This window comes from Arvicola amphibius, chromosome 1, assembly GCF_903992535.2.
Source record: "Arvicola amphibius chromosome 1, mArvAmp1.2, whole genome shotgun sequence".
Taxonomy (NCBI): domain Eukaryota; kingdom Metazoa; phylum Chordata; class Mammalia; order Rodentia; family Cricetidae; genus Arvicola; species Arvicola amphibius.
The window spans coordinates 150,017,703-150,033,990 of NC_052047.1; the positions used below are offsets into that span (position 1 = coordinate 150,017,703).

The 16,288-nt window shown below is 46.3% G+C and overlaps 1 protein-coding gene and 1 long non-coding RNA gene across 2 annotated transcripts; one reads left to right on the forward strand and one right to left on the reverse strand.

Annotated features, from left to right (window-relative positions):
- Positions 1-395: 395 nt before the first annotated feature.
- Positions 396-5,054, forward strand: LOC119801945 (translation initiation factor IF-2-like). The gene is given in 7 exon segments (XM_038312781.2): positions 396-464; positions 1,457-1,747; positions 2,100-2,194; positions 2,324-2,422; positions 4,602-4,668; positions 4,804-4,897; positions 4,900-5,054. Coding segments are annotated over 7 exon segments (870 nt in total).
- A 4,375-nt stretch (positions 5,055-9,429) lies between these two features.
- Positions 9,430-10,790, reverse strand: LOC119824449. Its single transcript, XR_005287097.1, has 3 exons — positions 10,740-10,790; positions 10,344-10,472; positions 9,430-10,220 (listed from the first exon to the last, which is right to left on the reverse strand). It is a non-coding gene; the product is annotated as an uncharacterized LOC119824449 (long non-coding RNA).
- Positions 10,791-16,288: the final 5,498 nt, after the last annotated feature.

Genomic DNA, 16,288 nt, shown 5'->3' on the forward strand with positions numbered 1-16,288 from the left:
CTCCAAGAAGCATACCTGAGGATACTTACCGGCGCCGACCGCTTCGTGTGTAGAGTTCTGAATCCTCTTCGACCCCCCGCGTGTGTCCGCCGAAGTTCCCGGGTTTCGGCACCAGCTGCGGCGAGCGAACCCTGACCAGCAGGGAAAGATCACCACCGACACAGTCAGCCAGCTGCACACATGAAGTCCCTGCTGGGGAGGTAGAGGTGGGAGGAGCAGGAGCCATGCTCCATGTGTGATGAGTTGCGATCAGCCTGGGCTACAGCAAACTCCCAAAGACGAGCAAACACAGTTTTATGTAAGTGAATTCCCTGCAATGCTGTCATGTTTGGGATGTGATAGAGTGCTTGCCTAGCACACGTGGACCCTTGGGTTTGATCTCCAGTACCACTTACATGATAAAGAGTCAGTACCTGAAATTTGTATGTCCTGTTTCTCACCTGGTGATTTTACCAAAGCTGCAGGTGAGCAGAATTTTCTCAGGTGGCTCCCTTCTAAAAAGCAAAACCAGTGGTGGACTTAGTGGAAATCCCAGCAATCCATCTGCCTCTGTCTCTGCCTCTACCTCCTGAGTGCTGGGATTAAAATCATGCGCCGCCACCACCACCTGGCTGGTCTTAAATTTTTGACCCTCCTGCCTCTGCCCACTATGTACTAAGACTACACCTGTGCCTAAAATATTCACTTTGGGATTGTAATTGGATTTACACCCTGCAAATGGCCAGGCTATGGGATCCTGAGATGACTGTGGGCACAAACCTCTGCTAGACAAGGCTAACAACCTAGGCTCGTTCCTTGACATCAAAGGTAGAACTGGCTCCTGAGAGCTATCTTCTGACCTCCATATGAGAACCATGCACAGATGCACAGTGGCAATAAACTTTTTAAAAAACTGAAAACTGGGGCTGGAGAGATGGCTCAGCGGTTAAGAGCATTGCCTGCTCTTCCAAAGGTCCTGAGTTCAATTCCCAGCAACCACATGGTGGCTCACAACCATCTGTAATGAGGTCTGGTGCCCTCTTCTGGCCTTCAGGCACACACACAGACAGAACATTGTATACATAATAAATAAATAAATAAATAAATAAATAATAAATATTTAAAAAAAACTGAAAACTGTGTTGATCACTTTTCTCCTCATGCGACAAGACACCTAACAAACACGGCTCAGATAAGGAAGGGCCATCTTGGCTCACAGCTTGAGGATGTGGTCCAACGTGGTGGGGAAGTCATGGCAGCAGGAGCTTAAGGAGTCTGGTCATGGTGCCTTTGCATTCGTGCTGCAGGGCCAGATGAGTGCCAGTGCTCAGTTCTCTTTCTGCTTTTCATTCTGACTAGGACCCCAGCAGCCCCTGGAATGGTGACAGCCATATCTAGGGTGGGTCTTCTTCAACTTACCCAACGTAGGAATTTCTTCAGCGATATGCCAGGAGTTGTGTCTCCAAGGTGATTCTAGATCGTCAAGGTGACAATATTAACCATCAACACTGGGCATCCTGTATTGTATCTGCTGAGGGCTTTACCATCTTGGCTGGACCATGGTCTGACAACACTAGCCTGGGGATTCTGGGGGAAGTGGGTCACCAAGCAGGTCTGTCTCCCTCAGTCTCCCACAGGCAAATTGAGTGCCCATCCCAAGCAGGCCTTGAGAGCAGCAATGCAGCCTGCTGAGCCAGAGCCAGAGCCAGAGCCAGAGCCAGAGCCACAGCTAGAAGAACCTGGGGACTACAGGGAGCCCAGCCTGGAGGTGACAGCAAGCCCTGGGGGCTCCCTCATTTACTGCTGATTCTAAGACAGAAGGCAAGGGAGAGAGGCAGGCTACAGAAATTGTTCCTTAGCCTAGGCCAAGACCTGTAGTCCCAATCCTCAGATTCCTCCCTCTTGCTGCAGCCTCTCTAGCTGCTGGACCATCTCGGGTTCTTCTCCAGCCGGAGGGCCTCCTAGGAGAAAACTCTCATTTGCCTTGTCCTTTCCACTGCTTCCTCCCCATAAGCTGAGGAGCACAGAGAGATGGGAAGGGCAAGGAGGGGAGGGAGGACTGGACCTGTGGGTTGGAAGCTGCATGTCACTTTAGTCACCAAGGCACCTTCTCTGCAAAGCCGTCTCCAGAGCCAAGGGTGGACCTGCAATCAGAACCCACTGTCACATTCCTGTTCACACTCCTGAACACTCCTGAGCCCAAAGATGCTGAATCGTAAGGCTGCCTGCATGGGTGTGTTTCTGTGAGTGGGTGGGTATTACCTGGGGGAGGGAGAGGACAGGGTCTCAGGCTGGGAAGTAACAACTGGCCTTCAGGCCCTGAGGGCTACTCTCACCTCCCCAGGGACACTGAGACACTGGAGAGCCGGTTCATGAGTCAGGAAGACTGGGGCCCTAAGAGGACTTCAAAGGAGATACAGAATTTGCAGAGGGACTGCGAGAGGTGAGCTTCAGGGACATGTGGGGTGAAGTTTGCAGGACAGGACTGTGAAGCCAGCTCTGGTTTTGGCTGGTACTGTGGCTTTGGGTCTTCACTTGCCCTGAATCCCCTGCCTGTGTTCTCTTTTGTCTTTATTCTGTCCCACTCTAGATAACCTCCTTGCCAGCAGGGCCCTCACCTCCCAAGCAGAAGTATCCTACAGGATCAGGATCTGTCCCGCTGGTTACTGACCACAGCCTTGACTGTGTGGCAGGAGTCTAGTATGTGAGGATTCTTACCTTTAGCTGTCAAGGAACAATATAGGTAGCTGGCTGTGGAGGGTTCCGTTCTGTGATGTCAGCCAGTGGAGCCTGGGGGCTGCTCAATTCTGCCTGGTAACAGGTCCTAGGGTGGAAGTGATGCCTCTCCTCCAGGGCTTCCTGCCTTTAACCATGAATCCGAGCAATCCAGGTTCCCACTCACATGCTGCTGGCACCGAGCTCTTAGGCAGGACTGATCCGTAAACTCACCAACCTGCTGCCATAGAGTCCTGAACCAGCCCTGACGCAGCTCAAAGAGATGGTCAGTCTTCTGCCCTGTCCCATGGAGCCCTCAGAGGACTCATGGCCCAGCCCAGGTGATGAGCAGCCTGTCTTTTGCTAAAGAAGAGTTGGGTGTGAGCACACAACTGCAACCCCAGCATTTGGAGGTGGAAGCAAGAAAACCAGGGGTTTAACATCATCCTCTCTAGAAGATGTAGCCTGGGCTACATGAGACCATGTTAGGAATAAGTAACAAATAAGGGTTGAGGATGTAGCTAAGCTGGTTGAGTTTTTGCTTTCAGGGAGCTAGTATCATATAAACTAAGCATGGTGGTGCAGGCCCTAATCTCAGCAGGTAGGATGGAAGTAGAAGGTCAAGAGTTCAAGGTCGGGCCGGGAGGTGGTGGCGCACGCCTTTAATCCCAGCACTCGGGAGGCAGAGGCAGGTGGATCTCTGTGAGTTCGAGACCAGCCTGGTCTACAAGAGCTAGTTCCAGGACAGGCTCCAAAGCCACAGAGAAACCCTGTCTCGAAAAACAAAAAAAAAAAAAACAAAAAAAAACAAAAAACAAAAAAAAGAGTTCAAGGTCATCCTTGTCTCTACAGTAAGCTAGAGCTAGCCTGGTGATGTGAGAGTCTGGCTCAAAATTAATTACTTAAAATGAAATAAAAATAATTGCCGGCCAGTGGTGGCGCACACCTTTAATCCTACCACTTGGAAGGCAGAGGCAGGTGGATCTCAATGAGTTCAAGGCCAGCCTGGTCTACAGAGTGAGTTCCAGGGCAGCTACAGCTGTTACACAGAGAAACTCTGTCTCGAAATGAATAGAACCCAGGTGTAGATCCCAGCACCCAAACAGACGCTCACAACTGTATCTAACTCTAGTCCCAGGGGGTCATCGTGACGACTTCTTCTGGCCTCTGAGGGCCCCAGGCACAGGAGCAGGCAAAACATTCATAAAATAAACTAGAAATGAGCAAAAGCAAAAATAAATTGAGGGGGGAGGAGTTTGAGACAGGGTTTTATTCTGTAGCCTTGGTTATCCTGGAACTCACAGAGATCCACCTGCCTCCATCTCCTGAGTTCTGGGATTAAAGGCCTGAGCCGCCACCACCCGGTAGAAATAAATAGATCTTATAGAAAATGCTGGGTGGTGTAAGGAATGGCTCAGTGGTTAAGAGTACTACTGACTGCTCTTCTAGAGGACCCGGGTCCAATTGTCCGTAACTTCCAGGGGATGTGACACCCTCAACACCAGTGCACATAAATTTTTTAAAGTAAATAAATAAATGAGAATGTCAGGCATGATGACCCATACCTTTCCATCCCAGGACCAGGAGGCAGAGGCAGGCAGTTCTCTGTGTGTTTGAGTCCAGTCTTGTGAGTTCCAGGCCAGCCAGGGCTACATAATGAGACCTTGTCTCTACAACAACCAAAAAAGATAAAAACGAAAACAAACAAACAAACAAAAAACAAAAAAGAAAGAAAGAAAAGGCAGCTAATACATGTTATATGAAAGGAACAGTTCCTTCTGCGATGGTGAGGTGGGTAAGCTCTGCCTCCTAAGGAGGCTCCAGCTAACAGCTGATTCAGGAAGTCTGTGTATGAGGGGTGACTGGGAAAAGAACTTGGGGCTCAGGGAGCCTGCCCTTTACCCTAGGCTTCAGGAGGCATTGAACGCTAACCAAATGGACAACCTGGCCCTTGAAGAGGAGCTACAGAACCTGGTGAGCCCCTCAGCCCCAGAGCCACGCCTTTGCCTAGGCTCCTCCCTGCCCCCAGTCTCACCCCTTTGCTCCTTGGTCTGAAGGTAGTCCTGCTGGCCAGCCACTCACCTCAGGCCCTGCAACCCTTTGTTTCAGCCTACCTCATTGTACAAGAACCTGGAGGGAACTCTGCTCACTCTAAAGGACTCTAGACTCACCCAGGAGACAGCTGAAGTCTCTCAAGAGGAAGCAGAGGACACCCAAGAGGAAGCAGGAATCACCCAGGAGGAAACAGGGGTCACTCAGGAGGAAGCAGGGGTCACCCAGGAGGAAGCAGGGGTCACTCAGGAGGAAGCAGGGGTCACCAGGGAGGAAGCAGAGGACACCCAGGACACCTTGGCTCTTGAACAACTGAAGAGGGCTTCTGCCCAGCGCTTCTCCCTTGAATCTCCTATATTGCTGCCAGCAGCTACCCTGTTCCCAGAAGATAGTGTCTCACAGAAACAGCAATCAGCCCTAGCCAGCCCTGAAGCCAGAGAATGGATTCTTCATAGGGAGTCTGTTGTCAGCCCCTCTCTAAGCCCCAGCAATAAAGATCCCCACTGAGTTGCAGAACCAAGCATCCATGGGCCTGGCACTTGGCTGGGTAGAATCCAGCACTCCAAGGAGAGCTGGGTCTCTGGACCTTGTTAATCCCAAAAGTCCCACCTTCAGACTCACTCAAGGAGTGTTGTGGGGTAGGTTCAGGGAAGAGCTCTACTTCATCCTGAGAGGACAGACACCACACACTAAGGTCAGAAAGGGCTTCTTCCCACCTGTGACCTCCCCCTCCAACACGCCACCACTCCTATAGGTCATGGGGAGGAAGCAGAAAGATGGTGGAAACTCCCCAGCGCCTGGAGGTGCATTTAGATCTGGGCTCTGTCTGTTAGAGGGCTTTGCCTCTTGGGTGACCACCATCTCTAAAGGGAGAGGTGTGTGTGTGTGTGTGTGTGTGTGTGTGTGTTTGCACGTGTGCACGTGCGCGTGTGAAGTCCCAGTCTCCAATGCTGGACTGGGGATAGGGTGTGATTCAATCTCAATGAGTGACGCTCTTGTCACACAAGCGGGAGGACCCAAGTTCAAATCCCCAGAATCCACATAACAGTGGGACGCATAACATGAGTGGCATACTCCCAGCACTGAGGAGAAATGGGAGGTGGAAACAGAAGAACCCAGAAGCTCGCAGGCTAGCTAACCTGGCCTGTGTGGTGGGAAAACAACAAAGATAACCTGGATAAACTCACACCATGACTGCTCCATGGCCTGGTTAAGGGAGAAGATTTTGTAAGATTTTTGGTTTTTTGGGTTTTTTTTTTCTTTTTTTTTTTTTCCGAGACAGGATTTCTCTGAGTAGCAGCCCTAGCTGTCCTGGAACTCACTTTGTCGACAAGGCTGGCCTCAAATTTACAGAGCTCTAGCTGCCTCTGCCTCCCGAGCACTGGGATTAAAAGTGTGCACCACCACTGCCCAGCTAAGGGAGAGGTTTTTACTGTGGAAATGAGAGAGAGAAAACAGCCAGAGACATTAGCAAGAGTCCAGAGCAGAGAGAAGTAAACCTAACGCGGCCAGTATACTGGATCTGATCAGGGCTTTCTGTAGGGAAGGAGCAGTGGTGGAGCACAGCTTTAATCCCAGCACTCAGGAGGCAGAGTGTAGCGCCCGTGCCACCACAGGTCAGTCTGTGAGCCGGGAAAAAGGCTGGAGACTTAAAAACACAAAGACACACAGACAGAGACAGACACAGGGGACAGGGGTCACCCTTGATACAAGAATGCCAACTTTATTGAGCTCAGGGGCAGCTTATATAGTGCTCTGGCCATGCCCCAGCTCTTGGGATCTTTCAGCTGCAGACCCATCAGAATCCACTCCCCTGCCTCCAGGGTCTGGTGCTCAGAGCAGCGGAAAACCAAGTTGTTTACAGGAAATTCAGGGCCTGGGTCTGCAGCCCCCACCAGCTCCTAACATCTCCCCTTTCTATATAATTAGCAGGGTTCGGACTGGCATGGGCGTGGCACAGATATAACTGAAAGGAAAGGGAGCAGCCAACCGCATGCTCCAAGTGTTTTTATCAAAGGAGGTCAAACTGAAAAATGCCCTGGTGAACATTATTAACAGTAGCAGTTGCCTGACGGGTGGCTACTCCGGCTGTCTCAGAGAGCGCAGCGGTGTAGCAGCCACCACAGCCGTGACGACTCAGCATCACTCACTGAAACAGGCACCAAGCTAGGCACCCGGCCCACAGTGGCAGTCATCTTGTTAACCCAACAGCTGCTCAAAAGATACAAAACTTGAAAACAGTTAAGGGTAGAACCATAAATCATAGTACCGGGCCAACAGCTGGCCCAAAGAAAAAGAAAATTCAGCAAAAATAAAACACAGACTGCTAGATACCCAGGGTGTAGTATACTATTATACTCCCCCTTTTTGTTTTTTGAATATAGTCTTTGAGTGTTCCGTGAGCTCATTCCACTATGGCCTGTCCCTGGGGATTGTAAGGTATTCCTGTCTTACGAAGGATGTCATAACTGTCACAGAACAATCGAAAGGCTTTACTGATATAAGCTGGTCTGGTCGGTGCACCCAGAGAATAGGTCCCTCCTGCCAAAAGACTGCAGTGGGCTGCAAGGCTGTGCAAAAGACCAGCAGAAGCAAAGGCTGGCAATACTCAATACAATTCAGATGGGCTTCTGCTAACAGCTTGTTCCACTAATCTAAGACATTTACAGCCTTATTTTAAAAATGTTTATTTGCTTTTTAAAAAATTTATTTTTATTTTATGTACATTGGTCTTTTGCCTGCATGTATGTTTGTGTTGTTATGCCCAGTCTATGGGGACCCAAGAAGACTACCAAGGAGACAGACTCAGGAAAATGCAAAAGCAAGGTTTATTTTAGGCACAATAAAAGCTGGCAGGGACTTCCTCAAAGCAACTGATGCTGGCAAGAGGAGGTACCTGCCCTCCTAGAGAGCATTATTTAAAGGCAAAAACCATAAAAGTTAGCAGGGTGTGTACTAGCAGGTGATCCTATTTACATTGGTTGGAGCTTTAGGAATTTCCTTTGGATGGTCTGTTCCTAGGTGGTACCTGACTAGCTCCACCCTCAGGTCTTCAGGCAAGCTTTATTTGTACAAACAAGGTGTCACCATATTTCCCCCTTTTTGTCTAAAAATTAAAGGTTATAATTAAGAAAATATACACAATAAGCAATATTTATATACAATATATACAGGCAATAAATACATCAGCAATGTCTAGTCCTTTAACAACTGACAAATCCAGAGAAAATACTCCATATCTAGCCTATCTTGGTGAGTCCAAAGGTTGTACCTAATTCACTTTCTATTCTAACTTACATTACCAAAACTATCTTTTATGTCTCTCAGCCTTATATACATTTCTTTAGTGCACTTCTTTTCTGAATCTGTTAACAAGGAAAACTATAACTATAAAATCAACTCCCTCAAAGACCCATGAAGGAAATAATATTAACTGAGTAAGCAGAAAGCAAGCAACTTCCAAAAATGTGAAAAATGACAGAAACAGCTGGCTGTCAGGATAGTCAAGCAAGGTTCCTCTGCAACATTGGGGTATCCATCTTTGGCCTATAGACTTTTCTGTGAAGCAGGTATCTGACAGACTTTTCTGTGAAGCAGAATATTCTGAAGTGCTGTCCCACCTTGTCTTGGCAAAGTTTGGCGGTTCTTTTTGTTCTGCTTGTCCAATTTGTACAGCATACTGTCAATAGTCAAGGCAAGAGCATTGTCTTTTTTGTTTTTTGAAATAGGGCTTCTGTGTAGCTTTGGAGCCTCCTGGAACTAGCTCTTGTAGACCAGGCTGGTCTTGAATTCACAGAGATCTATCTGCCTCTGCCTCCCAGAGTGCTGGGATTAAAGGTGTGCACCAACACTGCCCAGCTAGAACTTTCTTACCAAGTGGCTAAACTTTGCAACAAAGAAAGTAAATACCATGTGTATAGGAAGCTACTGAGTACCAGCCTCAGCACTACCATGGGGTTCAGAACAGGACTTCTATGACAAGTGAAAACTGACTTGTGAATGGGATCTGAGGGGTAGAACGAACTGACAGACTTAGGCACAATTTCCTGCCTGTATCTTTATTCCTTGGGGGAATTTTGAAAAAAAAAGGAGAAGAAGCAGCATAGGAGCATAAGGGTAAAGCCTAAGCCTAAGAAGAGGTATTCTCCACAAAGCTTTCAGTTTATATCAGCACACAGACAATCCCATAGGTGGTAACAATGTATCAAGCATGCATCTGCACTGTCACAAGGGCTTGATTTGCATTAGCATCTAACTGGTTGAATTAAAAGGAATCTCTTCTGGGGACCCTGCTTTTGACTCCAGCAAGTTGACCAAGTGAGAATTTTTCTCTCTGGAGCTAGTTTTAGTGGCTCAGCCTTTTTCCTGTATAAACAGTTAAATTTCCTGAGCCTACATTAGTAGAAACCTACTGGGTCCCTAGAGGACAGGCCTTCGCACCCCCACTTGATCTGTTTTGCACTCTTTTTAAAAACTTTTTTATTATGTATACAGTATTCTCAGTGCTCTGCCTGCAGGCCAGAAGAGGGCACCAGATTTCATTACAGATGGTTGTGAGCCACCATGTGGTTGCTGGGAATTGAACTCAGGATCTTTGGAAGAGCAAGCAGAGCTCTTAACCACTGAGCCATCTCTCCAGCCCCCTGTTTCGCACTCTTTAGGTTGGTTGAAAACAGGAACAAAAACAGGAACAATCTGTTGTTTTCAGCAATGTTTCTAAGGATGTTTACCCCTAAGCCATTGAGTTATGGTGATGAGCTTCCTGCTTTTGCTGGTTTGGCCTCCCCTGCTGAGGGCTATATATACTTGTGAGAAGGTGGAATAAAGGGCTTGTCTGCAGAACCTGAAGTTGTGTTGCGTGTTAATCCAGACGTCCTTCGCTCAGAAGAACGACAGTTGCCGTGCTGGCGTGGCAGAAACCAAGGTAAAGGGTAATACAGAATATTAGTAGCTAGTTAAGTCAGAGCAGACCAGTAGATAACATCTTCCTGAGTCGGCTGGTAGAGAGACATATTGCCTCCTGTATGAGGCTCCTTTCTTATCAGTGACTATCAATAAAGTTTGTGGGGGACTATTTTTATGTAGATTTTGGCTATGAGAACAAGGACTTGACTGACTTGACTGAATCCTTTTCATGCCATGGCTTCATGGTGTGTTTCGGGGTTGGTATCCCGTTGTTCTACAGGAAAAGTCAGGTTTATACACTGCTGGGATACTATAGAATGGAGAAAAGCCATGATTTCACAAGATTTCTACAGAACTGACAGTGACTTATCCAAAGGACAAGTGTCCCTATATCTCTAAGTGGGTTACTCCAGGTGGAGTGTCCGTATACACTTTCCGTGGGTAGTCCAACATATTGGTCAGCTGTACATCTACTGTATTAATCCTTGTGGGCTCATCACACATGTGGAGTCTCTTCAGTGCCCATCATCTTCTCTGAAGTAGATTGGTGCTGCCAGGAGCAGACATGTCTCATTGTCATTAACAAAAAAAAGAACCTATGTTAGTAAAACATTTTAAATGCCACATTCTTTAGATGTCTGAGTATTTAAAGACAACCTATCTAAAATACATTTTTGACTTTGAAAACATACCTAAGGGCTGGAGAGATGGCTCGGGGGTTGAGGGCGTTGCCTGCTCTTCCGAGGGTCATGGGTTCGGTTCCCCGCGGCCACGTGGTGGCTCACGGCCATCTGTGGTGGGGTCTGGTGCCCTCTTCTGGCCTCCAGGCAGAATATTGTATACATAATAAATAAATATTTAAAGAAAAAAAGAAAACATACCTAATATGACTACAATTTCGATTGTAATAGGTGACCAATTCTGATCCCCACGCCCCACCCTGGCCAAGTGGTATTTTTGTCGAGGTTTGTCTCCCTCGATAATAACTTTCTAAGGCACAAGTTCTAATAATAAAAGCCCAGAGTCAGATATAGGAGAAAATGTTGAGAGAGCAGAGAGACGAAGGAGTCAAACCATAGCCACCTTACCTATTCAACTTCCCGGCCGAAAAGAGACTGAGCTCCTGTCTCCTCCTCCTCACTTCCTCTCTGTGCCCAGTCATATCACTTCCTGTGTCTGTCTGTACAGACCTCCAGACCTCTATGGTTAGCTAGTGGCTAGCTCCACCCTCAGGTCTTCAGGCAAGCTTTACCTATACAAATAAGATCTCACCACTCAGCCCTGCTGCTTGCTAAGGTCTAAAAGGACATTTCCAAGCAGGCTCTAAAGCTGCAGAGAAACCCTGTCTCGAAAAATAATAAATAAATAAATAAATAAATAAATGGACATTTCCAAACTCAAGACTTGTGTCATACCTGCTGTGCCTGACCCTCACCCAGGTCATGTGACATTACAACTCAGGCACTGAGTGTAACCAGGATGCTTTTTTGTTTTGTTTTTTTTTCACTGTTGGTTGCTGAAGCAAAGAGGACAAAGGATCCCTGGCTGGGCCAGGAGTGAGCACCATGGGTGAAAAGTTTCTCAGTGGTTCTCCTACCACAGTGTTGAAGGGAGAGGGAGAAGCCAAATTCCACCAGTGCCCACAGTCTAGAATGCTCAGAGCCGGGTTTGTGGTGCCAAGGTGCCAAGGTGTCTGAACATCTATGGAAGTGTAGATGCTAAACGATTCCCACAGCCTGAGCTGGTTTCTTTCGTTTGTTTGCGTATGGCGAATTGTATACGCATCAGTGGGTGTTGGTGTACATTCGTGCATGTGTGTGCAGAGGTCAAAGGTCAATGTCAGTATCTTCCTTTGTCCCTCACTACCTTTATTTACTTATTTATTTATTTGGGTTTTCGAGACAGGGTTTCTTTGTATAACTGCTCTGGCTGGCCTGGAACTCTCTCTGTAGACCAGGCTGGACCGGAACTCAGAGCTACTTGCTTCTACCTCCAAGTCCTGGGATTAAAGGCACTTTCACCGCCCAACTCCGCCTTTATTTTTAAAGACCTATTTATTTATTTATTTATTTATTTATTTATTTATTTATTTATTTATTTATTTTGGTTTTTCTAAACAGGGTTTCTCTATGGCTTTGGAGCCTGTCCTGGAGCTACCTCTTGTAGACCAGGCTGGCCTCGAATTCACAGAGATCCGCCTGCCTCTGCCTCCTGAGTGCTAGGAATAAAGGCATGCGCCACCACCACCTGGCTAAGACCTATTTATTTTATGGGTGGTGGTGGCCCATGCCTTTAGTCCTGCAGTTGGGAGTCAGGGGCAGGCAGGCATGGGGATCGTTGAGTTTGAGGCCAGCCTGGTCTACAGAGGTAGTTCCAGGATAGCCAGAGTGAGACTCTGTCTTGAAAAACAAAACAAAACAGAAGGCTTATTTTATTTGTGTGGATGTTTTGCCTGCATGCATGTCTGTGCACTGTGTGATTGCTGGTGCCTGCAGAGGCCAGAAGAGGGCACCAGATCCTCTGGAACTGGAGTTAGGACTGCCTGCTTGTGAGCCACTTGGTTCTAGGAACTGAACCTCACTGGTCCTCTACAAGCTGAATCATCTCTTCAGCCCACCCCCATCTTATTTTTTGAGATAGGGTCTTTCACTGAAGCTGGAACTCCCTGATTTGGCTATCTTGACTGGCCAGCAGACCCTGAGGATTCTTTCTCGGGTCCTCCAACCCTGCTATTGGGGTTAGAGACAGAAGCCTCCATGCCAGCCTTGTACAAAGACAAAGATGAACTCAGGTTCTCATACTTTCATGGAAGCATTTGATTGACTAAGCCTTCTTCCCAACACTTTTTGTAGGAGGAGGACCTGCTTGTTCATCCTGGTCCCCTGGCTAGCTTAGCCCTGAAACAGAGAAACTGTATTAATTAAATCACTGCTTGGCTATTAGCTCTAGCTTCTTATTGGCTAACTCTTATATCTTAATTTAATCACTTTCTATTAATCTGTATATCACCATGAGGTCATGGCCTACCAGCAAAGTTTCAGCACGTCTACCTCCGACTGTGGTCCATGGCGTCTCCCTGACTCTGTCTTCTTCCTCCCAGAATTCCATTTAGTTTTCCCTGCCTAGCTCTGTTCCCCTACAGCTCTGCTATAGGCCCAAAGCAGTTCCTTTATTAACCAATAAAATCAACACATAGACAGAAGGACCTTCTACACCATTTGCCCTTTTCTGTTTAAATAAAAAGGAAGGCTTTAACTTTAACATAACAAAACTACATATAACAAGACAGGTATCAAGCAAGAACTACAGTTACAATATTTATATCTACTTTATCTTTTATCATAACTAAGGAAAACTATAACTATAAATTCCTCAACTTCATCAAAGACTCCAGAAGGATATAATATTACCTAAGTAAACAGGAAATGCATTGCAAGCAACTTCTAAAACTCTAGAATTGACAGAGACATTTCACTACCTGGACAGTCACCCAAAGTTCTTCTGTACTGTTGGGGCATCCATCTTCAGCCTACTGGCCCATAGTATCCGGCAGACTTTTTCATGAAGCAGGAGATTTTGTTTTGTTTTGTTTTTGTTTTTTTGAGACAGGGTTTCTCTGTAGCATTGGTGCCTGTCCTGGAACTAGCTCTTGTAGACCAGGCTGGCCTCGAACTCACAGAGATCAGCCTGCTTCTGCCTCCCGAGTGCTGTGATTAAAGGCGTGCGCCACCACCGCCCAGCTGAAACAGGAAATTTCAAAGACAGTTCAGTTATTTTCTTCTGTATCCCGCAGAATGTCTCGCAGACTCTTTCATGAAGCAGTAACCCCAAAGGATTATCTCATCTTTAGGCAAGTTCAGCAGTCATTTCTCTGTGGATACTGCATGTTCAGCTAAGCAGTCCAGGCAAGAGCAGTTTCTTGCCCAAATGGCTAACCAACTCCATAAGCAGCCTCTTTGATGCCCATCTTCTTCTTGAAGTAGCTGGTGCTGCCAGGAGCAGATGTGTTTCACTGTCATGAAAAGTCCTAAATTTTTAAAACATTTAAATGCCATATTCTGAAGGTCTCTGAAAGGTTTGAATAATACCTATCTAACTGAAATATATCTCTATACACCTAACTAACATGACTACAAGCTTGACAATTATAGATGATTATCTATTAACTTATATTTCTTAATTATACATTATATGTATTTTAAAAGATTTATTTATTTATTATGTATACAACATTCTGCCTCAATGTATGCCTGCACGCCAGAGGAGGGCACCATGTGGTTGCTGGGAATTGAACTCAGGACCTCTGGAAGAGCAGCCAGTGCTCTTAACCTCTGAGCCATCTCTCCAGCCCTATACATTATATTTTTAAATGAGCTACACAATCACAATGCCTTAATTAGAGCAGAAATACATATAGCAAAATTGACCTTAAACTTGTATCAATAAACCAAGATCCGCACCAAAGCAAATTATTTATCTCTATAGCATATCTCCCTTTAAATATAAACAAACATTCAAAAACAATATTTGGGAATATGGGCATAGTTCTGTCCAAACCTCTTCCTGCTGTTTATTGGGCAAAGTAATTTTTTGAGGGGTGTTTTTTTGAAGGTGTTCAAGGCAACCTTTCAGGAGGTCTTGGTCCATAAAATCATTTTGGTCTGGAAGTAATCCACAGATTCTCATCTTCTGTGGAAACAAGAGAAGAACTTTTCCAAAGCAACTATCCTTAGATGCAAATTTGAAAGTCATGATACCTTTATAATATACATGCTGGTTTAGCTTAGCAGCCCATACAATGAAAAGCCTCTCTGTACTTAGCTCCTTCATAGTCAGAAAATTCAAAGAAAACATAATAATATGCATAATCTAGACTCTCTGTGAATTTTCCATTTTTATGTGGCTTATTTTTCTTTATTCCTTTTAATATATGACTATACTCTGTCTCTTTAAAGACTTTACACCCTCTTTTTTAAAGCATTAACTTTATTTTAAGATTCTCTATGCTCTTTTTCTTCTCTCTTCCAAGCCTACATACATTTATCCAACACTGTGACCCATTTAGAGTTCTTTTACGTCTGAATTTGTTCTTATTGCATTATCTGTAATTCTCTACTATCATGAAGAGTTTTAAAATGGTAACCAGCTTGGTTGCAGTGGTTCTGGATGCTGGCTCCACCTCTCTCCACTTTTAAAATGGTGGAAGCACCACTAGTGTTAGCTCTGGGGCCGCCAGGCAGGAGCCATGCTCAGCACTCCAACCCCGAGAATGAGTGTGCATGGCATATAAATCTGCCATGCAGAGCACTGCACAGCCTGGAAACAACTCTGTTTATGGCTGTAGAAATCTGCCCTGCTCTTCCGCCTGTGCAAGCCTAGTAGACCTGATTCTGCCTGCCTTTCCAGGCTGGGAGCGCTGAGCAGTGGGCATAGTCTCAGCTACCTTCCTGCCGACACCGAGTGGGCACACAAACATCCGGGCCCACAAATACCACTGAAATGCTTCATAGCCAGAGTTGGCACTGGTGACACAGCCCAGGAAGCCGTGTTTTAAAACAGCTGTGGCTTTTTTTCTGCTACGGCTGAATCAGGAAATCTCTCTTAATGGAGCTGTGGCATGCCACCAGCAAACAGCAAGAAGCTGTGTTAAACTCTGTATTTTTTGGGGGGGGGGACTAGAATTCCTTTTCAAGCTTTCTCAGGTTTTATGTGGATCTAGCTAGCACACGTTGGAGCGTCAATTTGTAGGAGGAGGGCCCGCTTATTCATCCCAGCCACCTAGAACCAAAATAATCATACAGAAATTGTATTAATTAAAACATTGCTTGGCCCATTAGCTCTACCTTCTTATTGGCTAACTCTTATATTAATTTAACCCAGTTTTTAATTTGTATATTGCCATGTGGCAGTGGCTTACGGGCAAAGATTCTACCTAGTGTCTGTCTCAGGCAGAGAATCCATACCTTCTCTCTCCACCTCTTCTTCCCAGCATTCTGTTTAGTTTTCCCCTCCTAGCTATGTTGCCCTATAGCTCTGCTATAGGCTCAAAGCAGTTCCTTTATTAACCAATGAAAGCAACACATAGACAGAAGGACCTCCTTCACCAACTTTTTTTGGGGGGGGCAGGGTCTCATGGGGCTGGCCTCAAACTCACTATTTCCTAGGGTTGTCTTGAACTCCTGATCCTCCTGCTTCCACCCCAGAGGGCTGTGATTGCTGGTACCATCATGCCTGGCTTGAGTTGATTTCTCAAAGTTGATGCACAAAGAAATGTTGTTCACCAAGCTCTGAGACTCAAACACAGTTGCGTACTCACTATAGACTAGGTGTCCCACCTGCGGCTTTAAAAGTTCCAAGAACTAAATCCTTCAGGACGGGGTGTGGCTGTACCCAGGGAGTCATCTGAACCTCTGACATTCAGTTTATCAGCTAATTTAGCAACTGTCCTCCAGTTCCTCCAAATTGATAATCTTCTGATAAGACCAAGGCCACAGTCTTGGCCCTGATAGTCATCAAGCCTGTGTCTCTCCTGCTGGACTTTGCTTCCTCAGGACCTGCCATAAAGCTGGCTTAGAGCTGAAGAAACCTAGGAGAAAATAGATAGGACAGTGGGCGTTGAGGGGCAGATGGGGGTCAG